The sequence below is a fragment of the Arvicola amphibius genome, chromosome 18 (assembly GCF_903992535.2).
Source record: "Arvicola amphibius chromosome 18, mArvAmp1.2, whole genome shotgun sequence".
Taxonomy (NCBI): Eukaryota; Metazoa; Chordata; class Mammalia; order Rodentia; family Cricetidae; genus Arvicola; species Arvicola amphibius.
This window is the reverse complement of record NC_052064.1, coordinates 32,971,848-32,998,428: the sequence shown is the minus strand read 5'-3', so window position 1 is coordinate 32,998,428 and position 26,581 is coordinate 32,971,848. Positions and strand designations below refer to the sequence as shown.

Genomic DNA, 26,581 nt, shown 5'->3' with positions numbered 1-26,581 from the left:
TTTATGGAGCCACGAGACTTACACCCAAGGCTTCACGCTACTGGGAAAGCATCCTGGTAACTGAGCTAGCACAAAGGACTTGGCTTCTCACCAATTTACTTGCCTGGTTTTATCTTCCTTAAAATTATTTAAGACAGGGTAAGGGATGTTTGTGCTGCCTCTAGTTTAAAAGAAATAAATGGCTCAAGACACATGGTTCCCAAGGATGAAGCTTGTTATTTCCAAAATACAAAAAAAGAAGTCCTAAAAATGGAGGAACTAGAAGGGTAGAGGGGCAGCCCTGAGGTGCCAGGGGTGGGTGGATGTGATTCAAGACAAGCTTTCTACGAGGATGGGATTATCAAAGAATGATATTCATTCCCTCTCTCCCTTCTTCCCTCCCTCTCTCACAGGGTTTCTCTGTGTAACAAACAGCTCTGGCTGTCCTGGTACCTGCTTTGTAGACCAGGCTGACCGTAAAATCAGAGATCTGCCTCCAAGATTACACGCCCGGTGTATAAATATTCTTAAAAAAACAAAATAACAGATAAACAAAACCCCACCTTCTGTAAATTCTAAATCTGGAATATATGTGTGTGTGTGTGTGTGTGTGTGTGTGTGTGTGTGTGTGTGTGTGTGTGTGTGTGTGTGTTTCTAGATAGGGTTTCTCTGTAGCTTTAGAGCCTGTCCTGGAACTAGCTCTAGTAGACCAGGTTAGTCTCAAACTCAGAGATCCACCTGCCTCTGTGCTGGGATTAAAGGCGTGCGCCACCACCGCCCAGCTGGAAAATATATCTTAAAAATGGCAGAAATTTAAAAGCCAGCATGGAAATGACAAATCAAAACTCTAGAGAGAAAGCTCATTCCTAAGAAAACAAATGAGTGCTGGCCAGGAGGCCACACCTGACTTCTACCCAGGGCTTGTGGGAAGGTAGATTAATGGAGCCACAATCAAAGAACAGCACCATTCATGACCAGTTTCTGCTTCTGTGCAGGCACTTCGAGGACTCTAAGCCAGCGAACAGAGAAACCTCGGTAATAACGCTTCAGCTTAGACTGATGAGTGGATAAAGAAATGTAGTACACATAAAATGCAGCATCTGATTTGGCCATGAAAAATAAAAGTATGAGCTGGCATGGTGGTGCATGCCTTTATTCCCACCACTGGAGAGGTAGAAGGAGATGGAAAAAGAGTAGCCCAGAAATGGGGAAAAGGAGGTCAAATACCAAGACCTTATAGTTTAAAATTCTACTTCTTAGGGACTGGAAGGCTGCATAAGCCATTAAAAGCACAGCTGTTATTAGAGAGGACACAGACTCAATTCTCAGCACCTATATGTTGGCTCACCACCTTCTGTAACTCCAGTAGGACCCAACCCTTTTCTTCTGGACACCTGGCACCCAAGTGGTGGAGACATAGCACTCATATACATAAAAAAATATAAATAAATAAAATTCTGCTTCTAGAAATTAGGGGAATAGCCCATGGGTAGACTGTTTATGTAGCACGTGTGAAGGAAGCCCTGGGTTCAAGTCTCTCGGTACCATACAGACAAAATCTACCACTTCTTAAATTACCTTCTCACAGCAGTATGACTGATCCTAAAGTATACTGGCAGATAAAGTATTTCTAACTGTGAAATTACTGGAGACCAGAAGGAGGCAAAACCCAAGGGTTACATAGTCTTTAAAAAAAGAGGATCAACCTGGGTAAAATCGTAAGTAAACAGATACGTGATTGAGTAGAGATGCAGAAAGTCACAGAAGGGACTCTAGGGAGTCAGGAAGCCAGCTCACCCATGCCTGACAACCTGAGCTCAACACTCAGGACCCACTGCTAGGAGAGAGCTCTCACTCACGTCGCGTGTGCGTGTGAACATGAACACACACACACACACACACACACACACACTGAAATGACTGGATGCTGGCAGATATTAAGTATCGCTCGTTAGAATGCTGATACACACGTTGCTGGAATTCTGGGGCTATTTTCAGCAAACATTTCAGAATGGTAACAATTATGTAATCTGTGGCAGACCTGTGACCTGTCTGAAAACTCTAACTTGAGAGTGTGTGTTTATGTGGGATACTTACGAGCACTCCTCAAAGACTTTGACCCTTTCACAGCCCTCTGGAGGTTCCCTTTTGAACATGTAACTGTTATTAGGTTTTGGTGAGGTTGCATATTTTGGCAAAGGAGAGTTGTTTCCATTCTCTGTAAAAAAAAAAAAAAAAAAAAAAGACACTGAGTTATTAAAAACACTATTATAAAATACATCCTGATACCATAATTAATAATCCTGGACTTCTGCACAGGAACTGTCTGAAGGCAGGGAGAGTGCTTTCCTCACTAACTCCACCCTAGCATCTACTGCACTCCTGACTCGGGATGGTCCCAGCATAGGCTCATCACTCAACCCTTGGGCTGCACACACACCATCTGGCTGCCTTATTTATATGCCATGTACTCTCTAAATACACTCAAACAGTATTTACTTGCCCTAGCACGTGTACCTGAAATGACTCTTCAATGGCTGCTTGCTATTAACTCTTGGCGTGCCCTGAAAATTTCCCAACCTCCCCTTGCTCTTCCCCTGGTAGGTCTCTGAGCACAGCAGACACTTCCTTCTGCCCACAACCTTCCATCATCTACAGAAATAAATTCTACTCATTTTCTGAACTCACTCCTAGCTCATGCTATCAGAAGGAACATTCTCTGCTGACACTTCTGCTCAGTGCTTATGTCCTCAATTCATACCACAGTCATTTAAACTTCTTGGTATGTTATATAAGGATTCTAAAATTTCAGCCTGTCATCTAAACTACAAATTTCTGACTGGAAATAATGCTGTGACCCTATTTTTTAATAAAAGAAATTCACAGGAGCCATCAGTCATTCCTTTCCAAAAATCAAAGGCACGGAAACACAATCATTCCTAGGAAAATCAAAGGCACGAGCAAACACAATCATTCCTAGGAAAATCAAAGGCATGAGCAAACACAATCATTCCTAGGAAAATCAAAGGCACGAGCAAACACAATCATTCCTAGGAAAATCAAAGGCACGGAAACACAATCATTCCTAGGAAAATCAAAGGCACGAGCAAACACAATCATTCCTAGGAAAATCAAAGGCACGAGCAAACACAATCATTCCTAGGAAAATCAAAGGCACGAGCAAACACAATCATTCCTGGGAAAATCAAAGGCACGAGCAAACACAATCATTCCTAGGAAAATCAAAGGCACGAGCAAACACAATCATTCCTAGGAAAATCAAAGGCACGGAAACACAATCATTCCTAGGAAAATCAAAGGCACGAGCAAACACAATCATTCCTAGGAAAATCAAAGGCACGAGCAAACACAATCATTCCTAGGAAAATCAAAGGCACGAGCAAACACAATCATTCCTGGGAAAATCAAAGGCACGAGCAAACACAATCATTCCTAGGAAAATCAAAGGCACGAGTAAACACAATCATTCCTACGAAAATCAAAGGCACGAGCAAACACAATCATTCCTAGGAAAATCAAAGGCACGAACACAATCATTCCTAGGGCAGCTAAAGAAGAAAGAATGGGTTTAAGGGGCAGATTTTAGCAGCTATTATCGATCCAACCTAGAATCAACATTTTTTTAAAATTTTTTTAGATTTTTGAGACAGGGTTTCTCTGTGTAGCCCTGGCTGTCTTGGAACTCACTTAGGCCAGGCTGGCCTCACACTCAGAGATCTGCCTGCCTCTGCCTCCCGAGTGCTGGGATCAAAGGCCTGCGCCACCACCGCCCGGCAAAAAATTTTTTTGAAGTTTTAATTAGCAACAGTCTACAACTGCGGTTTAAAATCCAGCCTGCTTGTTTCTTGACACAGGGCCTCAAATACTTCAGACTGGCCTTGAACTCACTATATAGCGAAAGATGACCTTAAACAGCCCTAATCTTCCACCTCCCAAGTGCTGGTTTGCCATCTTAGCCTGTTTTACAACTCAACTGATGAAACTATAGGTTGTGACCCCATAGGGTGCCCCATAATTCAATGTGGGGTGACAGAAAAGCTGACAAGAATAAAATGTTTCTTAGTGCAGAACAACCCAAAATATCAAACACATATGGAATCCCAGGAGTCGCAGTCCCTGACCCTGTGGCACAGCGGCCTGGGCTTGGAACACAGCACGCACACTCCGCATTGCACACGCTGTCACACCACACGCACACTCCGCATTGCACACACCGTCACACCACACGCACACTCAGCATTGCACACGCGGTCAGACCACACGCACACTCCACATTGCACACGCCATCACACCACACCGCATGCACACTCCGCATTGCACACGCCGTCACACCACACGCACTCCGCATTGTACACGCCATCAGACCATACGCACACTCTGCATTGCACATGCCATCAGACCACACGCATACTCCGCATTGCACACGCTGTAACACCACACGCACACTCCGCCACACCACTTGCACACTCCACATTGCACACGCCATCAGACCACATGTGCACTTCACATTGCACATGCCATCACACCACACGCACACTCCGCGTTGCATATGCCATCAGACCACACGCACACTCCACATTGCACACGCCATCAGACCACATGTGCACTCTGCATTGCACATGCCATCACACCACACGCACACTCCACATTGCACACGCTGTCACACCACACGCACACTCCGCATTGCACACACCATCACACCACACGCACACTCAGCATTGCACACACGGTCAGACCACACGCACACTCCACATTGCACACGCCATCACACCACATGCACACTCCGCATTGCACATGCCGTCACACCACACGCACATTCCGCATTGTACACGCCATCAGACCACACGAACTCCGCATTGCACACGCCATCACACCACACGCACTCCACATTGCACACGCCATCAGACCACATGTGCACTCCACATTGCACACGCCATCAGACCACATGTGCACTCCACATTGCACATGCCATCAGACCACACGCACAGTCCACATTGCACATGCCATCAGACCACACGCACACTCCACATTGCACACGCGGTCACATCACACATGCGGTCAGACCACACGCACACTCCACATGCGCACTCCACATTGCACATGCCATCACACCACACGCACACTCCACATTGCACACGCCATCACACCACACGCACACTCCACATTGCACACGCCATCACACCACACGCACACTCCACATTGCACACGCCATCACACCACACGCACACTCCACATTGCACACGCCGTCACACCACACGCACACTCCACATTGCACACGCCATCACACCACATGAACCCTCCAGCTTAGAGTCATGACTCTCAGGTATGAACCAGTGTTTTTACTGTGGAAAAGATGTTTACAAACATTTTTTACAATTCCTCAAGATGCGGTATTCAAGAGTACCCCTTTAAGTTCTGTAAGTGTTTGATTTTGAGAAGTGATGTTTGTGTCTCTGAATTCAGTTTCACTTTTAAAAAATGACACTGGCTGGAGATTAGGACAAAACAACTATATCTTTCTTTTTAAAAAATTTTATTTAACTTTATTTTATATGCACTAGTGTGAAGGTATTAAATCCCCTGGAGTGGAGCTGCAGGCAGCTGTGAGCTGCTATGTGGATGCTGGGAATTGAACCCAGATCCTCTAGAAGAACAGCCAAGTGCTCTTAACCACTGAGCCATCTCTCCAGCCCCAACTTCAACTATTTCTGAAATGGCCACACACACACACTTCTACTATTATATACTATGCACTTATGCAAAGCATTGACAATTATATACTCAGAGTAACAATCAACTCTCAAAAATGCAGGAGATGCTTCATCATCTTCAACAGAAGAAATTTAGCAAGGCACACATGTGGGATGTGAATGTACATATTAACAGGTGCAACCTTTTACACGGCACTCTGGATCCAAACTGGGTTTTCCTGTTTGCATACTAGGTGCATTATTGACTGAGCCTTTTTAAAATTATGTATACAGTGTTCTGTCTGCATGTATGCCTGCAGGCCAGAAGAGGGCACCAGATCTCATTACGGATGGTTGTGAACCACCATGTGGTTTGTTGGGAATTGAACACTGGTCCTCTGGAGGAGCAGCCAGTGCTCTTAACCACAGAGACATCTTACCAGCCCCCCAAGATTTGATTTGATTTTATCTTAAACTGTGTGTCCGTGGTGCATGTGGAGACCAGAGGGTGTCAACCACCCTCCACATTGAGCACCACCTTACAGGATCTAACTATGCAGCCCTGGCTGGCCTAGGACTCAAATCCATCACTACCAAACTGAGTTGGACACTTCACAAATTAACTGTCACAACAATGGTTTTAAGTAATCAGAAGAACTAGGATTAGGATGGCACAATGTACTTCTCTGATTACAGGCAGATCAAAAACAGTCATATTTCTTTCTTTTTTTTTTTGAGACCCAGTTTCTCTGTGTAACCTGGGCAGTCCTGGAAGTTGGAGATCCACCCACCTCCTCTACCTCTCAAGTGCTGGGATTAAAGGCATGAGCCCCCATCACCCGGTTCATGTTTCTTTTAAAAGGTAAGATTTTATACTTAATATTCAAATTTTTTCTGGTTTTAGGTTTTTTTATGTATTAGTACCTCCTACTTTAATTTTTTTTTTAAATTCTCACGTTTGGGTTGCCCAGTTGCTTGCCTGTGTACCTACACCCCTGCAACTGGAGTTATTAGAGATGGGTACTGGGAACTGAACTGTGGTCCTCTGCACGCAAGAGCTCTGAACCCCTGGATCACCTTTCCAGCCTCAGGATCCTCCAACCTTGACTGACAGTTTGCTTTAAACATTCATTTTGTTTTGAGATAAAGCAAGTTAATCCTTGCTAGAAGTATCCTAAAAAGCACTAAATTGAAGGCTTCACATTTAATTTAAAAATATTAAGGTAATAAAATTCCAATGAGTCAAATGATCAAGAACAAAGTTCTTTCCAGGAAAATAATCCTCTAGTCCAGCAGTTCTCAACCTGTGGGTCACAACTCCTAATGAACCTCTAGCTCCCAAAATATTTCCATTACGATTCCTAACAGTAGCAAAATTACAGTTATAAAGAAGCAAGGAAAACAATTTTATGGCTGGGAGTCATTATAGCATGAGGAACTGTATTAAAGGGTCGCAGTGTCAGGAAGGTTGAGAACCACTGGGCTACACAATAATAAGGAAGCCATATTCACCATAAATGCTGCAAAATAAAGACACAAAAGTCTAACTAGACCACCAACCGAGCACCTCAGCAAAGGCACATGTGCTCCAATTGTTCTGAGCTCCTGCTGACCCCAATTCCTCTGACGTGTGTCCCCCAGAGAGTGACGTGTGTGTCCCCCAGAGAGTGACGTGTGTGTCCCCCAGAGAGTGACGTGTGTGTCCCCCAGAGAGTGACGTGTGTGTCCCCCAGAGAGTGACGTGTGTGTCCCCCAGAGAGTGACGTGTGTGTCCCCCAGAGAGTGACGTGTGTGTCCCCCAGAGAGTGACGTGTGTGTCCCCCAGAGAGTGACGTGTGTGTCCCACAGAGAGTGTCGTGTGTCCCCCAGAGAGTGTCGTGTGTCCCCCAGAGAGTGTCGTGTGTCCCACAGAGAGTGACGTGTGTCCCACAGAGAGTGATGTGTATCCCACAGAGAGTGACGTGTATCCCAGAGAAGGAACAGAGTGTATGCTGAGACAGGAAGTACCCCACTGTCACCCACTGACACGTGTGTCCCACAGAGAAGGAAGAGCGTATGCTCAGACAGGAGGTACCCCGTTGTCACCCTCAGAGGCAACTGCACCCCATCATACCTTTATCCCTGGGATCAGCAAGCAGGTCATCAGCGGAGCAGGGGCTCTCCTCGCTGCCCTCATTAGAGATGGTGAGGAAGGATGTGGGGGACACAGACTGCGAGCGGCTGCTGTTGTTGCTCCCCTTGTCTGCACCCCCCGGGGTCTGGGTGTCAATGCTGCGCGTGCTGCTGCTCCTCTGGGCAAGGGGCGGAGGAGCACGGTGACCATCTGGGATATCTTGGGGCTATTACGAAATTTAAAAATACATGTTTTTGAAATTGACCAGCAATGTACCCAATGTCACAGTCCTCTGCGGTCAGAAACTCAGAAATCAAATTCTAAGCCACAAATGTGCCCAGCACTTGGGAGGGTGAAACAGGAGGGTTCTGATTCTCAGGAGAGCGGGGCTACATAGAAAAACATTTCAAAAACAAGCAAGCAAGCATCCACCCTTCTACTACTGGGCCTTTCCCTTTCTCATTGGTGGCTTCCCTGCCGATCCCATGGTGACATATTTGTCTTCTGAGGACATGGCACACAAGAGGACAAGGTCTGCTGCACTAACTGGGATCATGCACTGTTATTTCTAAAACTACTATAAAAATTTATCACAGTAAAGGAGAAATTTCACTGTGCCACAAGGTTCCCAGTAGAGGCAAAGGTAAAAGTGAGAATTAGCCACACTAGGAGGGCCCTTGGCCAATTCCCCCCAAAGCCACCTTCCTCATGAGTGAAAGGTTAATCACAGCAGTTTGATCAGGCAAACCAGCCCTCTCTACGAGAGAGGGAAAGTTAGTGAGGAAAGACGTGCTCCATCCCACAGAATGGAGGACAGCGACGGCAGAGTTGAGTGTTTTCAAACCTCAATCAAGCTTTTACCTTTCTTTTTGTTTGAGATATGATTTCAGTTATATAAGCCAGCTGGAGGCCTGGAAACTGGGACTACAGGGGACCCACCACACCCAGCTGTCTTCACCTTCAAGGAGAGAATTTTTTATGTCTGTGAAGTGTAGTTGGTGTTTTTTAACTCACTGGGGGCCCACCACCCGGTCCTAAATAAATACATGCAGACTCATTCTTACTTATGGAGGCCTGGCCTTAGCTTGGCTTGTTTCAAGCCAGCTTTTCTAACTTAAATGTTCCCTTTTCTCTTCAACTACATTTTGCCTCTGGGCTTTTACCTTTCTTTATTCTATTATCTTTCTTTGTTCTTACTCCACTCTTGCTGGGTGGCTGGCAGTCGGAGCGCCTTCATCCCCTCTTCTGACTCTATTTGCCTTCCTCCTATCTATTTTCCTTGCCTGGCAGCCCGGCCTATCCTTTCTCCTGTCTAGCTATTGGCCGATCAGCTCTTTATTAGACCAATCAGGTGCTTTAGACAGGCAAAGTAACAGCTTCACAGAGTTAAACAAATGCAACATGAAAGAATGTAATAAATCTTTACACAGTTAAAATAGTTTTCTGCAACAGTGAAGTATTTCTTCAAACTAATTCCCTCCTCACTAAAGAACAGATACTGGGATAAATACATTCTAATAGATATTTGTTTAAAGTTTAAATAACATTTTTTCTGTGTGAAATGGCCAGGTAGATATGTCTAAGTGCACTTCATGAAGATGCAGACTAGCAATCAAACCGGGGTCTCGACAATCAGGGAGCAGAAAGGTTCTTAGACAGTTTGCCCACCCTCCATAAAACTAGCAAAAATGGCACCCGTCTCAGTGCTCTGGCGCTCACGCAAGGCCCCTTCTGGGGATGAAGACTACTTACAACAAGCTGCTCTTCCTTCTCCCCGGTTTCCTTAATTATGATCTCGACCTCCTGGTTCAGTCCTTCCACGCTGTTCCGGAAGCGAGAGCCTGTCGACTTGGTGATGGGGACGGCAGGAATAAGCGTGCTCTTTGCAGCAGGAGCCTAAGCAAGGGTGAAGAGGGACAAAGAATTTTCAAGGGGCCAGAATCAAGTGCAAACAACACCCACAGACCTCCAGAACTTGAAAGCAACCGGATTTGAATCTTAGGATATATGAGATGTCTTTATAGCTCAAACTCCAGGCAGTGAAGACAGACTCTCAGAGATTTACCCACACCTGTCATACACTAGAAAGGCCATTATGAGAATGGCAAATACTGCAATAACATCAACCTCAGAACATTTTCATGGGCCAGTGAGGTGGCTGAGTGTGTAAAGGTGCCCGCCACCAAGCCTGACAAGGAAATTTGACACCCAGGATGTGCATGGCAGAGCCCGTTCCAAAGTCTGTAATCCAATAGGAGTACACAAACTGCAAACAACTTTCTCTGTACCAACATTCCCTTCCAAAGTCTGTAATTCAATAGGAGTACACAACTGCAGACAACTTTCTCTGTATCAATACTGTAAAGGCATTAATATGTTCTGCTCAGGAAACAAAAAAATAAAATTCAAGGTGAGTTTGAGGCCACCCTGGTCTACAGAGGGAGTTCTAGGACAGCCAGGGCTACACAGAGACTCCTGTCTTTAAAAACCAATAAATAAATGAATAAAATTTTCTTTTCTATGAAACTCATCTCTAATTTTCATTGTCACCGTGTAACTTTTTAAAGAATAGGTAACATTAGATACTTATAGAATATTAAATAATATAGAATATTGCCTAGCATCTTAACAAGATGCTCAAAATAGAACACAGTGCAGAGTTCCTGGGGTATCTTCCCGAGTTCCCAACAGCGATGTGTCAGAAGCTCAGTCCTTTGCCAAAGAGACGAACGCTAGCCGGTCTCCAGTCATCCACCTCATTGACACAAACTTAGAATGAGGTTTTATTTCTTATCTTTTACTTCTGATCATGTTTAACATAAATAAAAAACAAAACAAAAGTAAACACAGTACAAGAATCCTTGGGAAACAGGAAATCTACTTTCAAGTGGCTCCTAGCCAACAAACGTTCATTCTTACCCAACAGTACTCCTTGGGTCCTCAGGGACAGAAGTGCAAAAAACCAGCTTGGGAGACTTCACAACTAAATGAAACAAATCTTCTAATTAGTGGCTTTCTGCTGTCACGTCCTGGGAGCCACAGCTAAGCCACAACTGCACTGTGGCCCTGCTTATTCTACCCACTCTCGGCTGTGGCTCTTGTAGGTCTCCCATCCACTCTGACTTGCTTCCCACCCGTCTGATGGTCTCATACATTCATACAATAAATTTTAGAGGTTCTCAGGCCACCCCCATTTTCTCCTCTCACCCACTCCCCTCTCCACTGCAACCCTTTCTACTCATCAAGTAAGTCCCCATCCCCGAATCCATGTTTTCTTTTGTGTATGACCCACAGTTTATTTATCCGTGGCTACACCAGTCAACAAAATGCTGCCCCTTCCTCCCATAACCATTAATTGCCAATAGTGCCTCAGTGAGGTATGGGGGCCTCATGGGCCCCTCCACGCTGATAACGAAATGTTGATGGGCAACAGCCTCATGCAGGCTTTCTGCTGAGAACCAGCGTAATGAGTTCCAAAGCCAAGACCTATGCCGTGTCCAGAAGATATCTTTCTGGTAGATATCATCCTGACTTAAACTGTACTTCGGAGGCTAAAATTGGCTTCATCTTTTATTCATCTCTCATCATTACCTATTAGCAGCCATCAGTCAGAAAACATAAAAACTCAGAATCTCATGTCAGAATGTCCAGGCTAGAACCCAAGCTTGTCCCATAAGCTCTAAAATAACTGCCCTCTATGAAACGGTAGTTATTAAATCATAATACCGTCTCACCAGGTTCACGTTGAGGTCAACTGTGATTCCTTACTCACATTACGAGTTCTTTAAATGATTTCCCAACTTGCTATTTGTCTTCCCCTAAACCATTATATACTCTAAGCCTATAATGATCACTACAAAATGCACCTGAGATCATGAGCTTTATTTCCAACATTAGAAAACAATTTTCCTTGGTACAGTACAATAAAGCCACTGTGCTAACAACAAGTCTGAAAACTTCCACTCTTCCTGTTGTCTACCTCTCCCAATCTTCTGCTGCTACCCCTACTGTGGCCATGACTTTATCTACCTCTAGAAGATGGGCTAACTCCAACTATATTTCAGGGGTCGACCAGACAACTTTCTCTAAGATGCCTACTGAAGGACTCGCCGTCAGTTCAGAGCGATACGCTGGCACGGTGACTTCATCCTGTCAGCATACTCACTATACAGTACTATGATAACTATTTACTTACATCCCTTGAAAATGAGATCTGGTGGGGACATGAGATAATTTCTTTATTGTCACTTTTCCTAATGAGTACTACAATGCCAACAAATTTAATAAACTATTCGGAAGTTGGAATGGCTTCAATAATTTTTTTTTCCTCTAGAGAAAGAACCTACCTCAGCAACACCATATCAATAACTTAAGATGTTTATAGTCTGTGAAGTTCAATTAAACAACATTATGACCAACAGAACAGTCAGGATCATGATCATCTGATTTGGGGTTGGCTAATACACAAGACAAGTATTTTATTAGATAAGTATACAAACTCAAGCTAAATAAATTTTCTTTTTTGGATTGTGTGGGTGTGGCTTTTTGAGACAAGGTCTCACTATGTAACCCTGGGTGGTCTGGAACTCCCCAGACAGCCTGGCTGTCTTCCAACTCCGATATCCTCTTGCCTCCTGAGTGCTGGAATTAAAGGCATGCACCACCAAACTCATCTTTTTTTCTTTAATAGTGTATGTGTGTTGTGTGTTGTGTGTGTGTGTGTGTGTGCGCGCGCGCACATGCACCACTCACACGTGAAGAGCAGAGAACTTATGGAGAGTCAATGGTCTTCTACCATATGGGCTTTATAACTGCATATGGGTTTTGTCAGGCTTGGGCGCATGCTGTACTCTGAGCCATTTTACAATAACTTTTATTAAGAAAAATCAACTTTTAGTTGGATGGTGGTGGTACACTTCATTGAACCCAGCACTCAGGAGGCAGAGGTAGGGGGATCTCAGAGTTCAATGCCAGCCTGGTCTACAGAGCGAGTTCCAGGACAGCAAGGACTAAATTAGAGAGACCCTGTCTTCCAGGAAAAAAAAATTGTTTATGATTTTGTTATTGTTGTTGCTTTTTGGGTTTTAGGAGAAACTCTTGCTACATGTAACTGTCTCGGCCAAATACAGATTACAGTTTGCTGTCAGTATACCTAGCTAAAAATTTTCACATTAATAAAATGGTATTCTTTTGAGACAGGGTTTCTCTGTAGCTTTAGAGCCTGTCCTGGAACTAGCTCTTGAAAACCAGGCTGGCCTCGAACTCACAGAGATCCGCCTGCCTCTGCCTCCCAAGTGCTGGGATTAAAGGTGTGCACCACCACGCCCGGCTTAATAAAATGGTATTCAAAAATCATTTCAAAGCCTGAAAACCTCTTATAATGCACCATTTAATTTGGTAAAATTCAATCTTAACCCTAAATTGACCTGGAAAGAAAATACGATGGGGAATACAGAGCAGTCTTACTTTTAAAGAAATTAACAGTTATTATAGTTAATTAGAAAGGATGAAAACGGTAAAAGCATAAGTTTCTAGCCCTTTGAATGCAAAAGATACAAAGATGGTGATTTTCCGTTACTATTCCATATTAACTTTTACATCTCTTTGTTGACAGTTAACATTTCAGATTCTCACAAACAAAATTGTTTGTGTTTTAACACAATAACATCCAATAATACTTCTATTTAAGATTTATTTTATAATTAATTATTTGTGTATTTGTATGTCTGTGTGTGTCTGTGCACGTGAATACAGATGCTTAGGAAGAGAGTAAGAACTGGATTCCCCAGAGCTGGAGATACAAGTTGGGCATTCTCCTGAAAGAGTAATAAATTCTCTTTAACCACAACCCCCTCAATCACATTTTTTAAGTACACTATTATACTTGGGAAAAAGCTACTATAAGCTAGAATCAAGCTACAGGTTTACAACACTCAAAATATTTCAAAAAATATTTCTTTACTCATATTTTCTATTGCATACAACCTATATAAACTAACAATCATGAGAATTTATCAACTCAAAATAGAAAACTTTTTTCTATAAAGGACCAAACTGTAAATAATTTAGGTTTTCTGCATCAGTCTCTGTCATTACTACTCAATGATACTGTTGTACTAAGAACGGAGCCAAAGACACACATAAAGAACAAGATGGCCTACATCTTGTAAAACTTGACTTACAAAACAGGAAGCAGGGTAAGTCAGCTTCCACAATCTGAACGTCACGGAACTGGTCTCCAGTCTTCTGCCGCTGTCCTAATGTCCTACTGTCCTGACAGAAAACTGAATATAGGCTCCTGTATTCTCAAAACTTTGCTTTTGGAACTTGAAAGACTCAATCATAGGGTGTGACATAAACCTGCTCTCTTCATACGAAGAACTCTGCCTGGCCCCACCTACTCCTCCACAGGACCAAAGCAGTTAGTCTCCCATCCCAGAAGACACTGGTACAGGAATTATTATTCCCAATCTCCAGATATGACTGAAACTTAGAAAGGGTGAGGTCTGTTCAATGCCACGTCTCCGAAAGCATCTTGCTTCAGCAAGTGGGCTGAATCAAAGGTGTAACTGGAACCAGGCCTGGCACACACCTCTAATCCCAGCACTCAGACAGAGGCAGGTAATCACTGAGTTTGAGAGAGTTCCAGGCCAGCTGAAGCTATGTAAAAAGACCCTGTCTGGGGGAAGAAAAAAAAGTCCTAAATTAAATAAACAAAGACACTTTTTGAAAATGTGTGACTGGATATGCTTCCTAAACAAAATATCATTTTGTAAATCTGGGAGATGGAAGGCTGTGGTTTGGTACTTAAATCACTGTTTCAAACATGGTTTTGGACATTCTGCCCTAAACAATTAGAAACCACTTACAAGAAAAGCCATTTCTTTTCTTACCTGGCTCTGGTTAATAGCGGCATGGTTCCCATGGAATGGAGACTGCCTCTCTTTATCTCGATGGTGACGACTGCTGTGTTTGCTTCTCTGCAATTGCTGGCGTAATTTTGCAATCTGAAAAGAGGAAAAACAGGCAGAATCAAAGTGTTTTACACACCAAATAAACACATTCTTGCTTAATAAGGTTTATAAATTTTATAAAATTTATAAATTTTAAACCATATTACAAAATCTAATTGAACAATATTTATATATATATTCACACATACATGTATATATTTCCTTTAAAGAGAAATGGAAGTGTACTCAACACTGTTCTTGAAGCTTCTCAAGTACTAGAGTTTTCAGCATTTAAATTGTGCATAGAAATAACTTACTCTCTTGCTGCCTTTACCATTTATCAATTTTTATTTAGATTTCTTTATTGAAGTTCAAAAAAAATTTTTGGGGGGCCGGAGGTTAAGAGCATTGCCTGATCTTCCAACGGTCCTGAGTTCAATTCCCAGTCAACCACATGGTGGCTCACAACTATTTGTAATGTGGTCTGGTGCCCTCTTCTGGCCTGCGGTCATACACACAGACAGACAATTGCATACATAATAAATAAGTTTTTAAAAAGAAAAATTTTTTGGTTTTTTTTTTTTTTTTTGAGATAGAATTTCTCTGCATAGCCGCTCTGGCTGTCCTGGAACTCGCTCTACTAAGACCAGGTTGGTCCCAAACTCAAGAGTCTGCCTCTGCCCCTGACAGCCGGGACTAAAGGAAGGCTCCACACCTGACAAGTTTCAAACTTTTTATCAATACAAAAATTAACTGATATTTACAAATGAAGCCAAGGGTGTTAGTTTCAGAAAGAACTGTCCTCCACAGGTTCATGTGCTTGAACTCTTGGTCCCACCAGATGATGCTGTCTGAGGCGTAAGGGAATCTTTTGGAGGTGAGCCTTCCTGGAGGAAATACATCACTGGGGGAGGCTCAGCAATTACTCCACTTTCTATCCTCTCTGCTTTCTATGTTTTGATAAAATATGACGCCTGTTCCTGCTTCCATATTCATCCTCTTCCTCTCTTCCTTCACCATAGCCCAGAAAACCCTTTAAAAAAACAAAACAAAACAAAACAAAAAACAAGCTGCTTTTGGTCAAGGTGTCTATCAGAACAACAGGAAGGAAACCAGAAGAACACCAAGCCATGTAATACACCTAAGATAAAATCTTTAAGCAGCAAATGCAATTTGCTGTTTTCTCAGCCAGGGTCTCATTAGTCACGTGTATTAACTGCTATGATAAAATATCATGGCCAAGACCACACAGATTGCTCTGGTCCCTCCCTTTGGTCACTGAATTCAATTTAGCAGGGATTCAGATGCCTTTTAGATATGATAATACTGAAATATTGTTTTATGCCGTTTGCTTTATGAAAGGCTAGCTATGGAACTGGGTTATGGCTCCTGCTTCTTTTTTAAGTTTCCTGCCTGTCCTACGACAGGTGAGCCACTTGGTGTTATGACAAGAAGAGGAGCAAAGCAAGACAGCCAAAGGGAAGAGACTCCTGGTTTCACCTGACTTTCTACGACTTTTGCTGAAATATAACTTTATTTCAAGATTGTGAAACTATTATATGAACTTTCTGTACCTCAAGATTTATAAATTTATTGGGTATGCTTAAAGATTTATAAAGTCTATAACAAATAACTTAAAACTTATTTAACAAGGGTTGATAATTTAAAAATCTATGCATGGGTAATTTTATTTACTTAACACACTGTGTATATAAGTTGGATAATGGTCAAAACTACTTGCTCTTAAAAAGAAACTAAATAATAGATCTTCTGGGTGACAACTTTATCTCAAATGTAATGGACTGAACCAAGTACTTATCCCTAATGGCCTCAAATGAAATGCTGTCATTTAACATATGCAAAACTTCTAATAATTTTGCCAATTCTAGTTTACACTTTAGAGAACTAAGCCTAAAAAAATCATTTTTAAGAAAGTCAAGACAAAAATGCTGCCAAAGGTAAAGTCAAGTAAAAGAAGAGATAAAAGAAACTGTCTCATGGAAAAAATCAGCCCAGGCCACCTCCTGGCTTGGCGCTGCTTGCCTCTCTGGTCAGATCTTGATGTCAACCTGACAGTCACTAGCAGGGATCAGCATCCCTGCTGCGTCTCCTATGTATAACTCAGAAGCAGCATGCCATGAGATAGGATAGAACCAGGGTCTTGGGCAGACAGAGAGAGAGAGAGAAATCTGTGTTCCTGTAGACAGAAGATTAAAAAGCTGAAGAAGCTAAAGAGCGAGGGCCACAAGCATAAGCACAGAACTTAAGGCAGTTCAGTCACAGGAGCCAAATGAAGTCTGTCACTGTGCCCAGCAGGCTTCTCCCTCCCAAGGGTGACTTCTTTGTTATTTTTATGATCCCACAAAAAGGGGGGAATTTTGTTTTCAGACACTGCCAGAATGTTATATGAAATGACTTCTAGGTAGCCTTAGAGATCTACAAATATGATATGATTTTCATCACCAGTATCTCAAAGGCTCCTCACAGAAGAAGCAAGCTCCTAAACGAAGGTTCTAGACAGAGAAGGCTGGGGTGGAGGGCTCCAAAGTACAACAGTAGGAAGATGATGAGGATTCACAAGTGCTGGTCCCACGGGAGCTCTAGAGAAAAGATGCTGACTTTGGTAATGTACACACCCTGCTGCCTGCTCTACAGACTGCCTAACAGGACAAAAGCCAAGGACGTTGATATGCAGGGGCTGGTTACAGGAGGCAAACTGTGCACAAGCTAAGGACTGGTTCTCGCTGCTGGACTACTGGGCCTACAGCATACCCTGTCTTAAACCCCTACAAGTTCAATGTTTCCAAGGGCTAAAATTAAAAGAAAAAGGCTAATCAATTTAAAACTTAGTTTGAATCTCAATCTTAAAAAAGCTACTAACTTGTTACAGACTGCTCAAAAAATATTAAAAGCGTGGGTTGATAGTCATCTTATAAATGACCAAACTTTATTATCTTCAGAACATGCTTGTAGTCAAGCTGGGCACAAATGGAAATTACTTACGGGAGTAAGCTTTGTTTAGCCTCTTATCTATGTTTTCAGGTTTAAGCAAAAAACTAAAAATAAAGTTTATTTAAACCAAGTATACTGAATAGATGGCCTTCAGAACTTTTCAGAGATCTCCTCAATATGACATTTTAAATGTTTAATTTAAAAAAAAAAGGTTCTGCTGGGCAATGGTGGCGCAAGCCTTTAATCCCAGCATTTGGGCAGAAGAGGCAGGTACATCATTCTGAGTTGGAGGCCAGCCTGGTCTATAGAGTGAATTCTAGGACAACCAGGACTACAGACCTTGAAGATCTAAATGTTAAAGTTTCCTTTAAGTTCTTTAACATCTGTCCCTAGTCTGTATGTCTTGGCATGGTTCCACATGGCTGGTAGACTGCAAATTGCTCCAAAGGTGATCTACACCACTCCAGCCCCGAGTAGTCCCGCAAAACCAGAAAGCCTTAGACTTGCTGAAAACTGATATGAACCAGTTCAGTCAACATGACTGTTCCTTGTCTCTTCTGCTGGGTCAACCAACTAGATGCTTCTGAGGACACCCTAATTTCATCAGGAGTAGCTGTGTAAAAGAGTACAACTGTCCTCAGCAAAGGCTAGAACATTAAATCCAAAGGGATCTCTGACAAAGGGGACAAAATGGCTCTACACATATACAATGCCTATCAGCATACCTGGCCCCCTCATTACCAGAAAGATGCCGGTTAAAACCAAACAGAGCATGATCTATCAACAGTAAGATCATTAGCTAAAATAGTTCTACAATATAAAACACTCAACCTGATCTATATAAAACAAGGAGATCGCTTTAAGAAAAGTTTATCCTTTCCATACTAACCAACCAGACATAATTAGAGTCATAATACAAATTTCCCTCAAATAAAATCTTGTTTCCTTCTGTTGACATTATCAGCTCATACAGCAGATATAAATGACTGTTTCCTATCAAGGACTTAAAGGGATACATAAGACAAGGCGGGAATGAAGGACTAGTCTGACTCTAATTTAAGGATGGAAGCCACTTTGTTATAAGGTCAGAACAAGTTCATTTCTGTTTGCTGCAAAGTGCTTTTAACCTGTTTCTGGAATTTGACATGCTCCTAAGCCTAATGAGTTTTACTCACACCTTGAATATACCCTGATTAGATTTGCTCTAGGCTAGGGCTGGAGAGATGGCTCAGAGGTTAAGAGCACTGGTTGCTCTTCCAGAGGTCCTGAGGTCAATTCCCAGGAAGAACATGATGGCTCACAACCATCTATAATGAGATCTGATGCCCTCTTCTGGCCTGCAGACATATATGCAAGTAGAATACTGTATACATACATACATACATACATACATACATACATACATACATACATACATAAATCTTAAAAAAATTCTATCAAATAATGCTGAAACTCCTCTTGAAAACACCCTAGGTCTTGTCATTTTGGAGGGCTATGTAAGTCCCACTTTTCTCTATGTTCAATGCTATATTTTCAAACCCTGCTTAGGGGAGATAGATAGCCCTGTCTGACATAAAATAACACTTGCTTATTTGACCAAAGAATTTGGGTGCGAGTCTTTACTCCCATTCGATGGGATTAACAGGAAGTGTAAAAAGGACAGATGGGGCTCAATGGCCGCTCAGAACAAGAGGCTTGGTCAAAGGTAGTGAAAGCAGTCCACACCTGGCACGGACCTCTGGTCTCCACATGTTCATGCACAGACACATACATACCCTTCACACATGAGCACAGACAAATCTTTGCAGTACACGACTGTAAGGAACTAGCCACAGGACACTGTGCTGACCTCTTTGAGCTGCTCTGTGCTGCCCCAGGACGCTGAGCGCTTATGAGACCCTTTCTTCTTCTCGGCATATTCTTCAGCCCACGCACTCTCGGTCTATTGTAGAGGAGAGGAAAGTTACTTTAATAAGTAGTTAACAATATTGCATCAAACTTTTTTCTGTTAAATAATGTATGCTACATAAAAGTCAGAATTATTAGAACATATTTTAGTCTTTTAACATTTTATTATTTTATGTGTATAAGTGTATTGCCTGCATGCATTTATGCACACCTTGTGTGCCTGTAGATGATTGTCACCATTCATTTCTCCAGCACATTTCAAATGCCACAGCTCTCCAAAGGTGTCTTAGCACTAGCTAATTATAAATACTTTAAGCTCCCTTTCATGTCCATTACTAATATGGTTTTGTAAGTGGGCTGTTAACAGAACAGAGCATAGAGAAGAACGGTAGCAGCAGTTAGTATTCCTGTGCCCTCAGGCGAGGGGTGGGAGCACAGACTTAAGCCCAGTATCAGGTTAAGGTTACGGCTTTGGGGTCAAGTTTATTTCTAAGACTTTTCTGCTTCTTAGCCTTGAGAACCTCGGTACCTTATATAACTTCTCACTGACAGTTTCTTTATCTTCAAAATTAATACAATGTTTGGTAGTGTCTAGGAATCTTTTTCTCCCTCGAGACAGATCTATGTAGTCCCGCCTGTCCTCAAACTCAGAGATCTGCCTGTCTCTGATTAAGGAGTGTGGCACCACTGCCTGGCTGCTATCAGCTTTTTTACCCTGGTTTGAGGCTCAAATTCAGGTCCTCACATTTGCATAGCAAGCACACTACCCACTGAGCAATTCACCTTCTGGTTCCCAAACGCACATCTTTACAAAATGAGGCACGTACAATATTCCTTACGGCACTGTCCTCAAGTGACAGACCTGAATGGTACAAAATGGTCCCCAAAAGGGGAGGCACAATTGGGAGGTGTGGCTTTGTTGGAGTATGTATGACCTTGTGGGAGGAAGTGTGTCGCTGTGGGGGAGGGATCTGAGGTTCCCTATGCTCAGCATGCCACCCACAGAGATGAAGGTGTCTCAGCTACTCCAGCATCACATCTGCCTGCATGCTGCCATAATCCCCACCATGATCCTAGACTAAACCTCTGAAACTAACTTTGTAAGAGTTACCATGGTCATGGTGTCTCTTCACAGCAATGAAAGCCCTAAGACACAAACCATATTTATTTAGGCTTGACTCCACAAATTAGACCATTTTCAACAGAATCTTATTCGGTTATTTAAAAAAAATGAACATGAGAAAAGTAATGTATATATATAAAACAATCTTTAAATGTACTGTTAGTGAAAAAAGTTAAAGCTTAATACGGTGTGTGTGGAAACTCTACTAGCTGGAACTGTCACAGAAAACATGTATGTTAAATATCTCTGTAAGAAGATACACAGGCAGAGAACTCCCAACAGAGGAAGCTAGAAAGACACTTAAGGAAATGCTCAACATCCCTAGTCAGAGAAATGCAAATCAAAACAACTCTGAGATTCCATCTTACACCTGTAAGAATGGGCAAGATCAAAAACACTGATGACAACTTATGCTGGAGAGGTTGTGGGGAAAAGGGAACACTTCTGCATTGCTGGTGGGAGTACAAGCTGGTACAATCCCTTTAGATATCAAGTGTGGCGATTTCTCAGAAAATTAGGAAACAACCTTCCTCAAGACCCAGTAATACCATTTTTGGGTATATATCCAAAGGATGCTCAATCATGCCACAAGCACATGTGCTCAACTATGTTCATAGCAGCTTTGTTTGTCACAGCCAGAACCTGGAAACAACCTAAATGCCCCTCGACCGAAAAATGGATAAGAAAAATGTGGTACATTTACACAATGAAGTACTACACAGCAGAAAAAATGACAGCTTGAATTTTGCAGAAAAATGGATGGATCTAGAAAACATCATATTGAGTGAGGTAACCCAGACCCAGAAAGAAAGTATCACATGTACTCACTCATAGGTGGTTTTTAAGCATAAAGCAAAGAAAGCCAGCCTACAAACCACAATCCCAGAGAACCTAGACAACAATGCGGACTTTAAGAGAGACTTACATCGATCTAATCTACATGGGAAGTGGAAAGTAAAAAAAGACAAGCTCTCCTGAGTAAATTGGGAACATGGGGACCTTGGGGGAGAACTGAAGGGGGGAAGGGAGAGGCAGAGAGGAGAGCAGAGAAAAATGTAGCGCTCAATAAATATCAATTAAAAATGTATAAAAAACAAAAACAATAATAATAATAAAGCTGATTGGCCTGTAGCAAGACAGGATAAAGTTAGGTGGGGCAATCAAATTGAGGACTGGGATGAAGAAGGGCAGAGTTGGGAAAGACAGCAGGAAACCACTCAAGAAGCAAGATACTAGAGAACAGGTAAAGCCATGAGCCACACGGCAATACATGATAGAAAATCAATTAATTTAAATGTAAGAGCTAGTTAGTAATAAGTCTGAGGTATTGGTTGAGCAGTTTGTAATTAATGTAAACGTATATGTGCTTGTTTGGGACCATGCAGTCAGGAAAAAACCCCAAACTGTGTGTTTTTGCTTCTGAACAAAGATACCCTCTTCAGAAACTCTGTGTGTGCTTGCTTCTGAACAATAACATCCTCTTCAGGATGCTGGGTGTCTTATTAGCAACTACTAATAGTGTAAATCTGAAATCCAAAATGGAGACACCAACTGGCTGAATCCCAACAATCTTAAGTCTTTAAGGTCTTTCATTCTCCATCAACAGGAATGAAACACTGTGCTGCTGACCCGCTGCCTTGCACATGCTCCTTCAGCTCTTGCTGTGTCAAGTGGACACTGAGAAAACAGTAACAATGAGCAGGACACAGCTTCACCTCACCAGGACTCACTGCTTAGTAAGGATGAACAACGGGTGCAAGATTATACAAATAGGACGGCTCAGAGGCTAAGAGCACTGGCTGCTCTTAAAGGGTCCTAAGTTCAAGTCCCAGCACCCACACAGTGGCTCACACCATCCATTATGAGATCTGGTGCCCTCTTCTGGCCTGCAGGGATACACGCGGGCAGAACAACGAAAACAAATCTTTTAAAAAAGATTATACAAATATTTAATTAATTACAATGTGGTAATACTATAAAAAGAAACTCCAAACTAGCATGCAATCATGAAAAGCCTGCACATTATTGGACTTCAACTCTTTAACTATAAATTTATGTATCATATGAATGACTTTCTAAAATTCCTTTAATCAGTTTTATAAATGTAAAAGTATGGAACTTCCATTTCTGAGACATTTACACTCATGGATCTATTAGCAATGGGACCAGCGACCGACGGAGCTTATGAAGGTGCACTGCCAACGACCTGTGTTTTATGCTCAGAGTTCATGTAACGGGGAAAGGGAGAGCTGACTGCACAAGGTGGTGCTCTCATTTCCATACACACTCTATGGCAAAGGCACACAGACACACACACACAATAATTAAAGAGTACCAGCGATATAATAGTTTCTGAATATACAAAGTTTGACACAAAAATGTTAAATACTATGCAGAGTAACCCTACTATTATAAATATTCAAACCCAAAGATATGAAAATATGAAATTCTAACCTAACTTCTAAGTAACAAATGGGTAAAAGTACACCCACCATTATCTATCTGTATGGGAATTACTTCTGAAACCTTCTTGAAAAGTACATTCCAAGGAAACACAATTCAGGAGAGTATCTGGAAGCTAGGCCAGGGAACCTGAACCTCAGATACACTTCTGAGGAAATTCTGATGTGCTTAAGAGTATAACAAGTAAAAGCAACCTACCTGTGTGGCTTTGTCCCTCATGCAGGGTGCTGCTTGCCCACGACTATCTCGGGGCCAGTGCCCAGCAAGATAAGGAGCTGCAAGTGTATCCAGGGAGGAAGTGCGCCGGATAATACTGGATGGGCTTGAGGAGGGTGGGCGTGTCTTGTCACCTAGGTATAAAGCAAAAGTACTTACTTAAAAAAAAAGTTTAGGAGAAAAAGAAGAAACTAAGTGTTACATTTTATAAAAGTAAACAAACAGGAACAAGCTAATGTGCAAATCCCAGGCTCAAGACAAAGCACTGCCACAAAAACAGAAGGAACAAGGTACTGGTGACACAACTCAGAGTTGACTCCAAATGGCTGTATACTATAAATTCATTTACAGGGTATGCTTTGAAATAAGTAAATGCTCTTAGATCAGAAACTTTACCCTTCAGCCTAGCATTTCTATTTAGCAGGAAACTGCTGAGCAGTAAGCTTTGTAAAACGAGGAGATATTTTGTTTGTGGTCTAACAAATGAAGCTTGCCTGAAGAACAGAGTGCACAGCCAAGTCGCTAGTCAGCCAGAGAGGCAGGGCAATGGTGGCGCACACCTTTAATCCCAGCATTTTGGAGTCACACGCCTTTAAATCCCAGCACTAGAGTGGTGGAAACAGGACAGGATATGGCTGGGCTGAGAGAAGAATGAATATACGGGAGGAGACAGGAGCTCAGGGCATCCAGTCTGAGGACTTGCAGAGAGAGCTTAGCCCATTCAGTCTGAGGATTCCATAGAGGTAAGAAGTATTTCCAGTGGCTAGCTGCTCTGAATCTCTAATCTTTCCAGTTTTACCCTTAAATCTGACTCCAGGTTTTTATTATTAAGACCAATTAGAATTCAAGATACAGTATAAGGCATTTTACCCAACAGCAGCTACAATTCAGAGATCTTAAAATCAGAATCGAACCGAAACACTAGATGACAGTATAGAGAACTAGGATGCGGTGACTGGAATGAAGAAAACAACATGGGATTCAGCCTGGAGAGCTAAACTCGTCACCAATTCTGAAAGTAAGCATGTGCCAATATTCAGCTTCAAACGCTACTTCATGGTCAATCTCCCCCAATGCTTGTTGGTCCCAACAACTCAGCTGCTTTTATCTCCTAAATGCCCTTGACCATGGTGTGACCAAAGCTAGGGTTTCTTCAGGATCACAAGGCTCTCTCCATAACCAAACTGAAGGGACTCAGAACAAGGAGAAGGCAGTCCGAAGAATGATATCACAGGGCACACCTGGAACAGGTGCTAATGGGAAGGAGCACTACAGAAGGGAGACATTTACTACTAAAAGAGGAAAGAGAAGGAAAAAGTATCACTTTAAGATGTAAATACAAAGCAATCAGAGTATCAAAGGGATTATAGAAATACAGCCCTAATTTAATCATTAAACCCCTTTTCTTCACATCTGTGTATCATTTATGTAGCACCAGTTAAGCAGGCGTTCTCCCCATTTGAAAAACCGAGCATGGTAGGCATGGGGCAGAGGGACAAGAGAGAGTGGGAGTGGCTGATTGCTGAGTAGACAGCTACCTGCTGTAATATTAAGATCTGAATTGAGGTTTCTTAGGTTCTTTCCACCAATACACATTCCTGGACCCCACTCTAAAACTACCAAATCGAAATCTCTAGGTAGTGAGCCTAGGAGTTTTCTACAGAACTGATTATTAAGCCGGGCGGTGGTGGCGCACGCCTTTAATCCCAGCACTCGGGAGGCAGAGGCAGGCGGATCTCTGTGAGTTCGAGACCAGCCTGGTCTACAAGAGCTAGTTCCAGGACAGGCTCCAAAGCCACAGAGAAACCCTGTCTCGAAAAACCAAAAAAAAAAAAAGAACTGATTATTTTCCTGGTACCCAATAAAATGTTTCTCAAAGACACCAATGTCAACCTCTGGCCTCTGCATGCATACGTGGGTGCTCACACATACATCATACATACATACATACACACACACACACTCTTAAACATGTACAAATGCATTCACTATACACACCAGAAGACTGAATTCACTGTTTTTATTTTTGGGGGGGGGGGGAGGAAGTCAGATAAGTTTAAACATGGTTAATTTATGCTTAAGTATAATTCTAACATGGGCTTTATTTTTTTATTTTTGCTATATTGCCCAAGCAGGTCTCAACTTCTGGTTCAAGCTACCCTCCTCCGGCTTCAGCTTCTCAACTATTGAGATCAATTGTGCATGCCAAACTTATGCTAAAAATAGTACGTAAAGGGCTAGTGAGGTAGATGGCTGTCGGTAAAGCACTTGCCATTCAGTATGAAGACCTGAGTTCACATCGCCACGTAAAAAACTGGCATGGTGGCATGTGCGTGTAATCCCACTGCACAAAGGAGACAGGAAGAATTTTGTGGAGTGCCCTAAGTTAGCCAAACAATGGGTTCCAGGCTCAGTGAGAGACATGGTCTCAAAAAATAAGTTGAGAGTAACTAAGCATAACTCCCTATATGCACTTATGTGTGTGTACACATACAAACGGGCACAAAGAAACACGTAAGACTGTATGAACAATATTATTCTAGATTTACATAGTGGCCAGTATCTTGCTCTTCTTAAGGCCATGTATGTGTGAGAATACTAAGTTTAAAAGTTTAGTTACCAGACTCATATCTAAAAAAACATAACTATATATAACACAGCAGCTGTGCTGGTGCTTGTCCCAAGAGTTGCTTCAACACATATGTCTCAGATAATAATTTGCTTTCACAATGGCAACTATTTCATTAAAGCAATGCCTGTTGTAAAAAGCTATCAGAGAAACCTGGTCTTAAAAAAAAAAAAACAAAAGAACTATCTTTATCTCTCCATGTACCTACAGCTTCTTCATACAGCACATTTTGATTTAACAGAATAGAAATGTCAAATTCATAAATTCAAGAAAATATGTACCCAAATTTTTGTGAGAAATGAAAAACAATATACATGATTATATGTGTTCTAACTAAATAATCACCACCTGGGATAGTTGCAAGACAGCTAGCCGTCTCCTCCGGGGACAAAAAGAACAGCCACAATTAAGCAAACTTGTGTATACTTGTGGAAAATTGAACAGGTAAAGTTGTCTGGCACACTTCTTTACCAACAACAGCGGTCACTGCTTCAGTTCCTGTTAGAACACTAACCAAACAAACTTTACAAATGG

At 42.2% G+C, this 26,581-nt stretch overlaps 1 protein-coding gene across 1 annotated transcript in view; it reads right to left on the bottom strand.

Annotated features, from left to right (window-relative positions):
- Fam117b (family with sequence similarity 117 member B) overlaps positions 1-26,581 on the bottom strand; it is a 60,150-nt gene that overhangs the window by 6,072 nt on the left and 27,497 nt on the right. Inside the window, exons 2-7 of the mRNA XM_038315277.2 lie at positions 23,401-23,552; positions 19,558-19,650; positions 14,697-14,810; positions 9,556-9,699; positions 7,804-8,029; positions 2,077-2,197 (exon numbers count right to left, since the gene is read on the bottom strand). Of these exons, the coding sequence (XP_038171205.1) occupies positions 2,077-2,197; positions 7,804-8,029; positions 9,556-9,699; positions 14,697-14,810; positions 19,558-19,650; positions 23,401-23,552 (850 nt within the window). The remainder of the gene's footprint in view (positions 1-2,076; positions 2,198-7,803; positions 8,030-9,555; positions 9,700-14,696; positions 14,811-19,557; positions 19,651-23,400; positions 23,553-26,581) is intronic.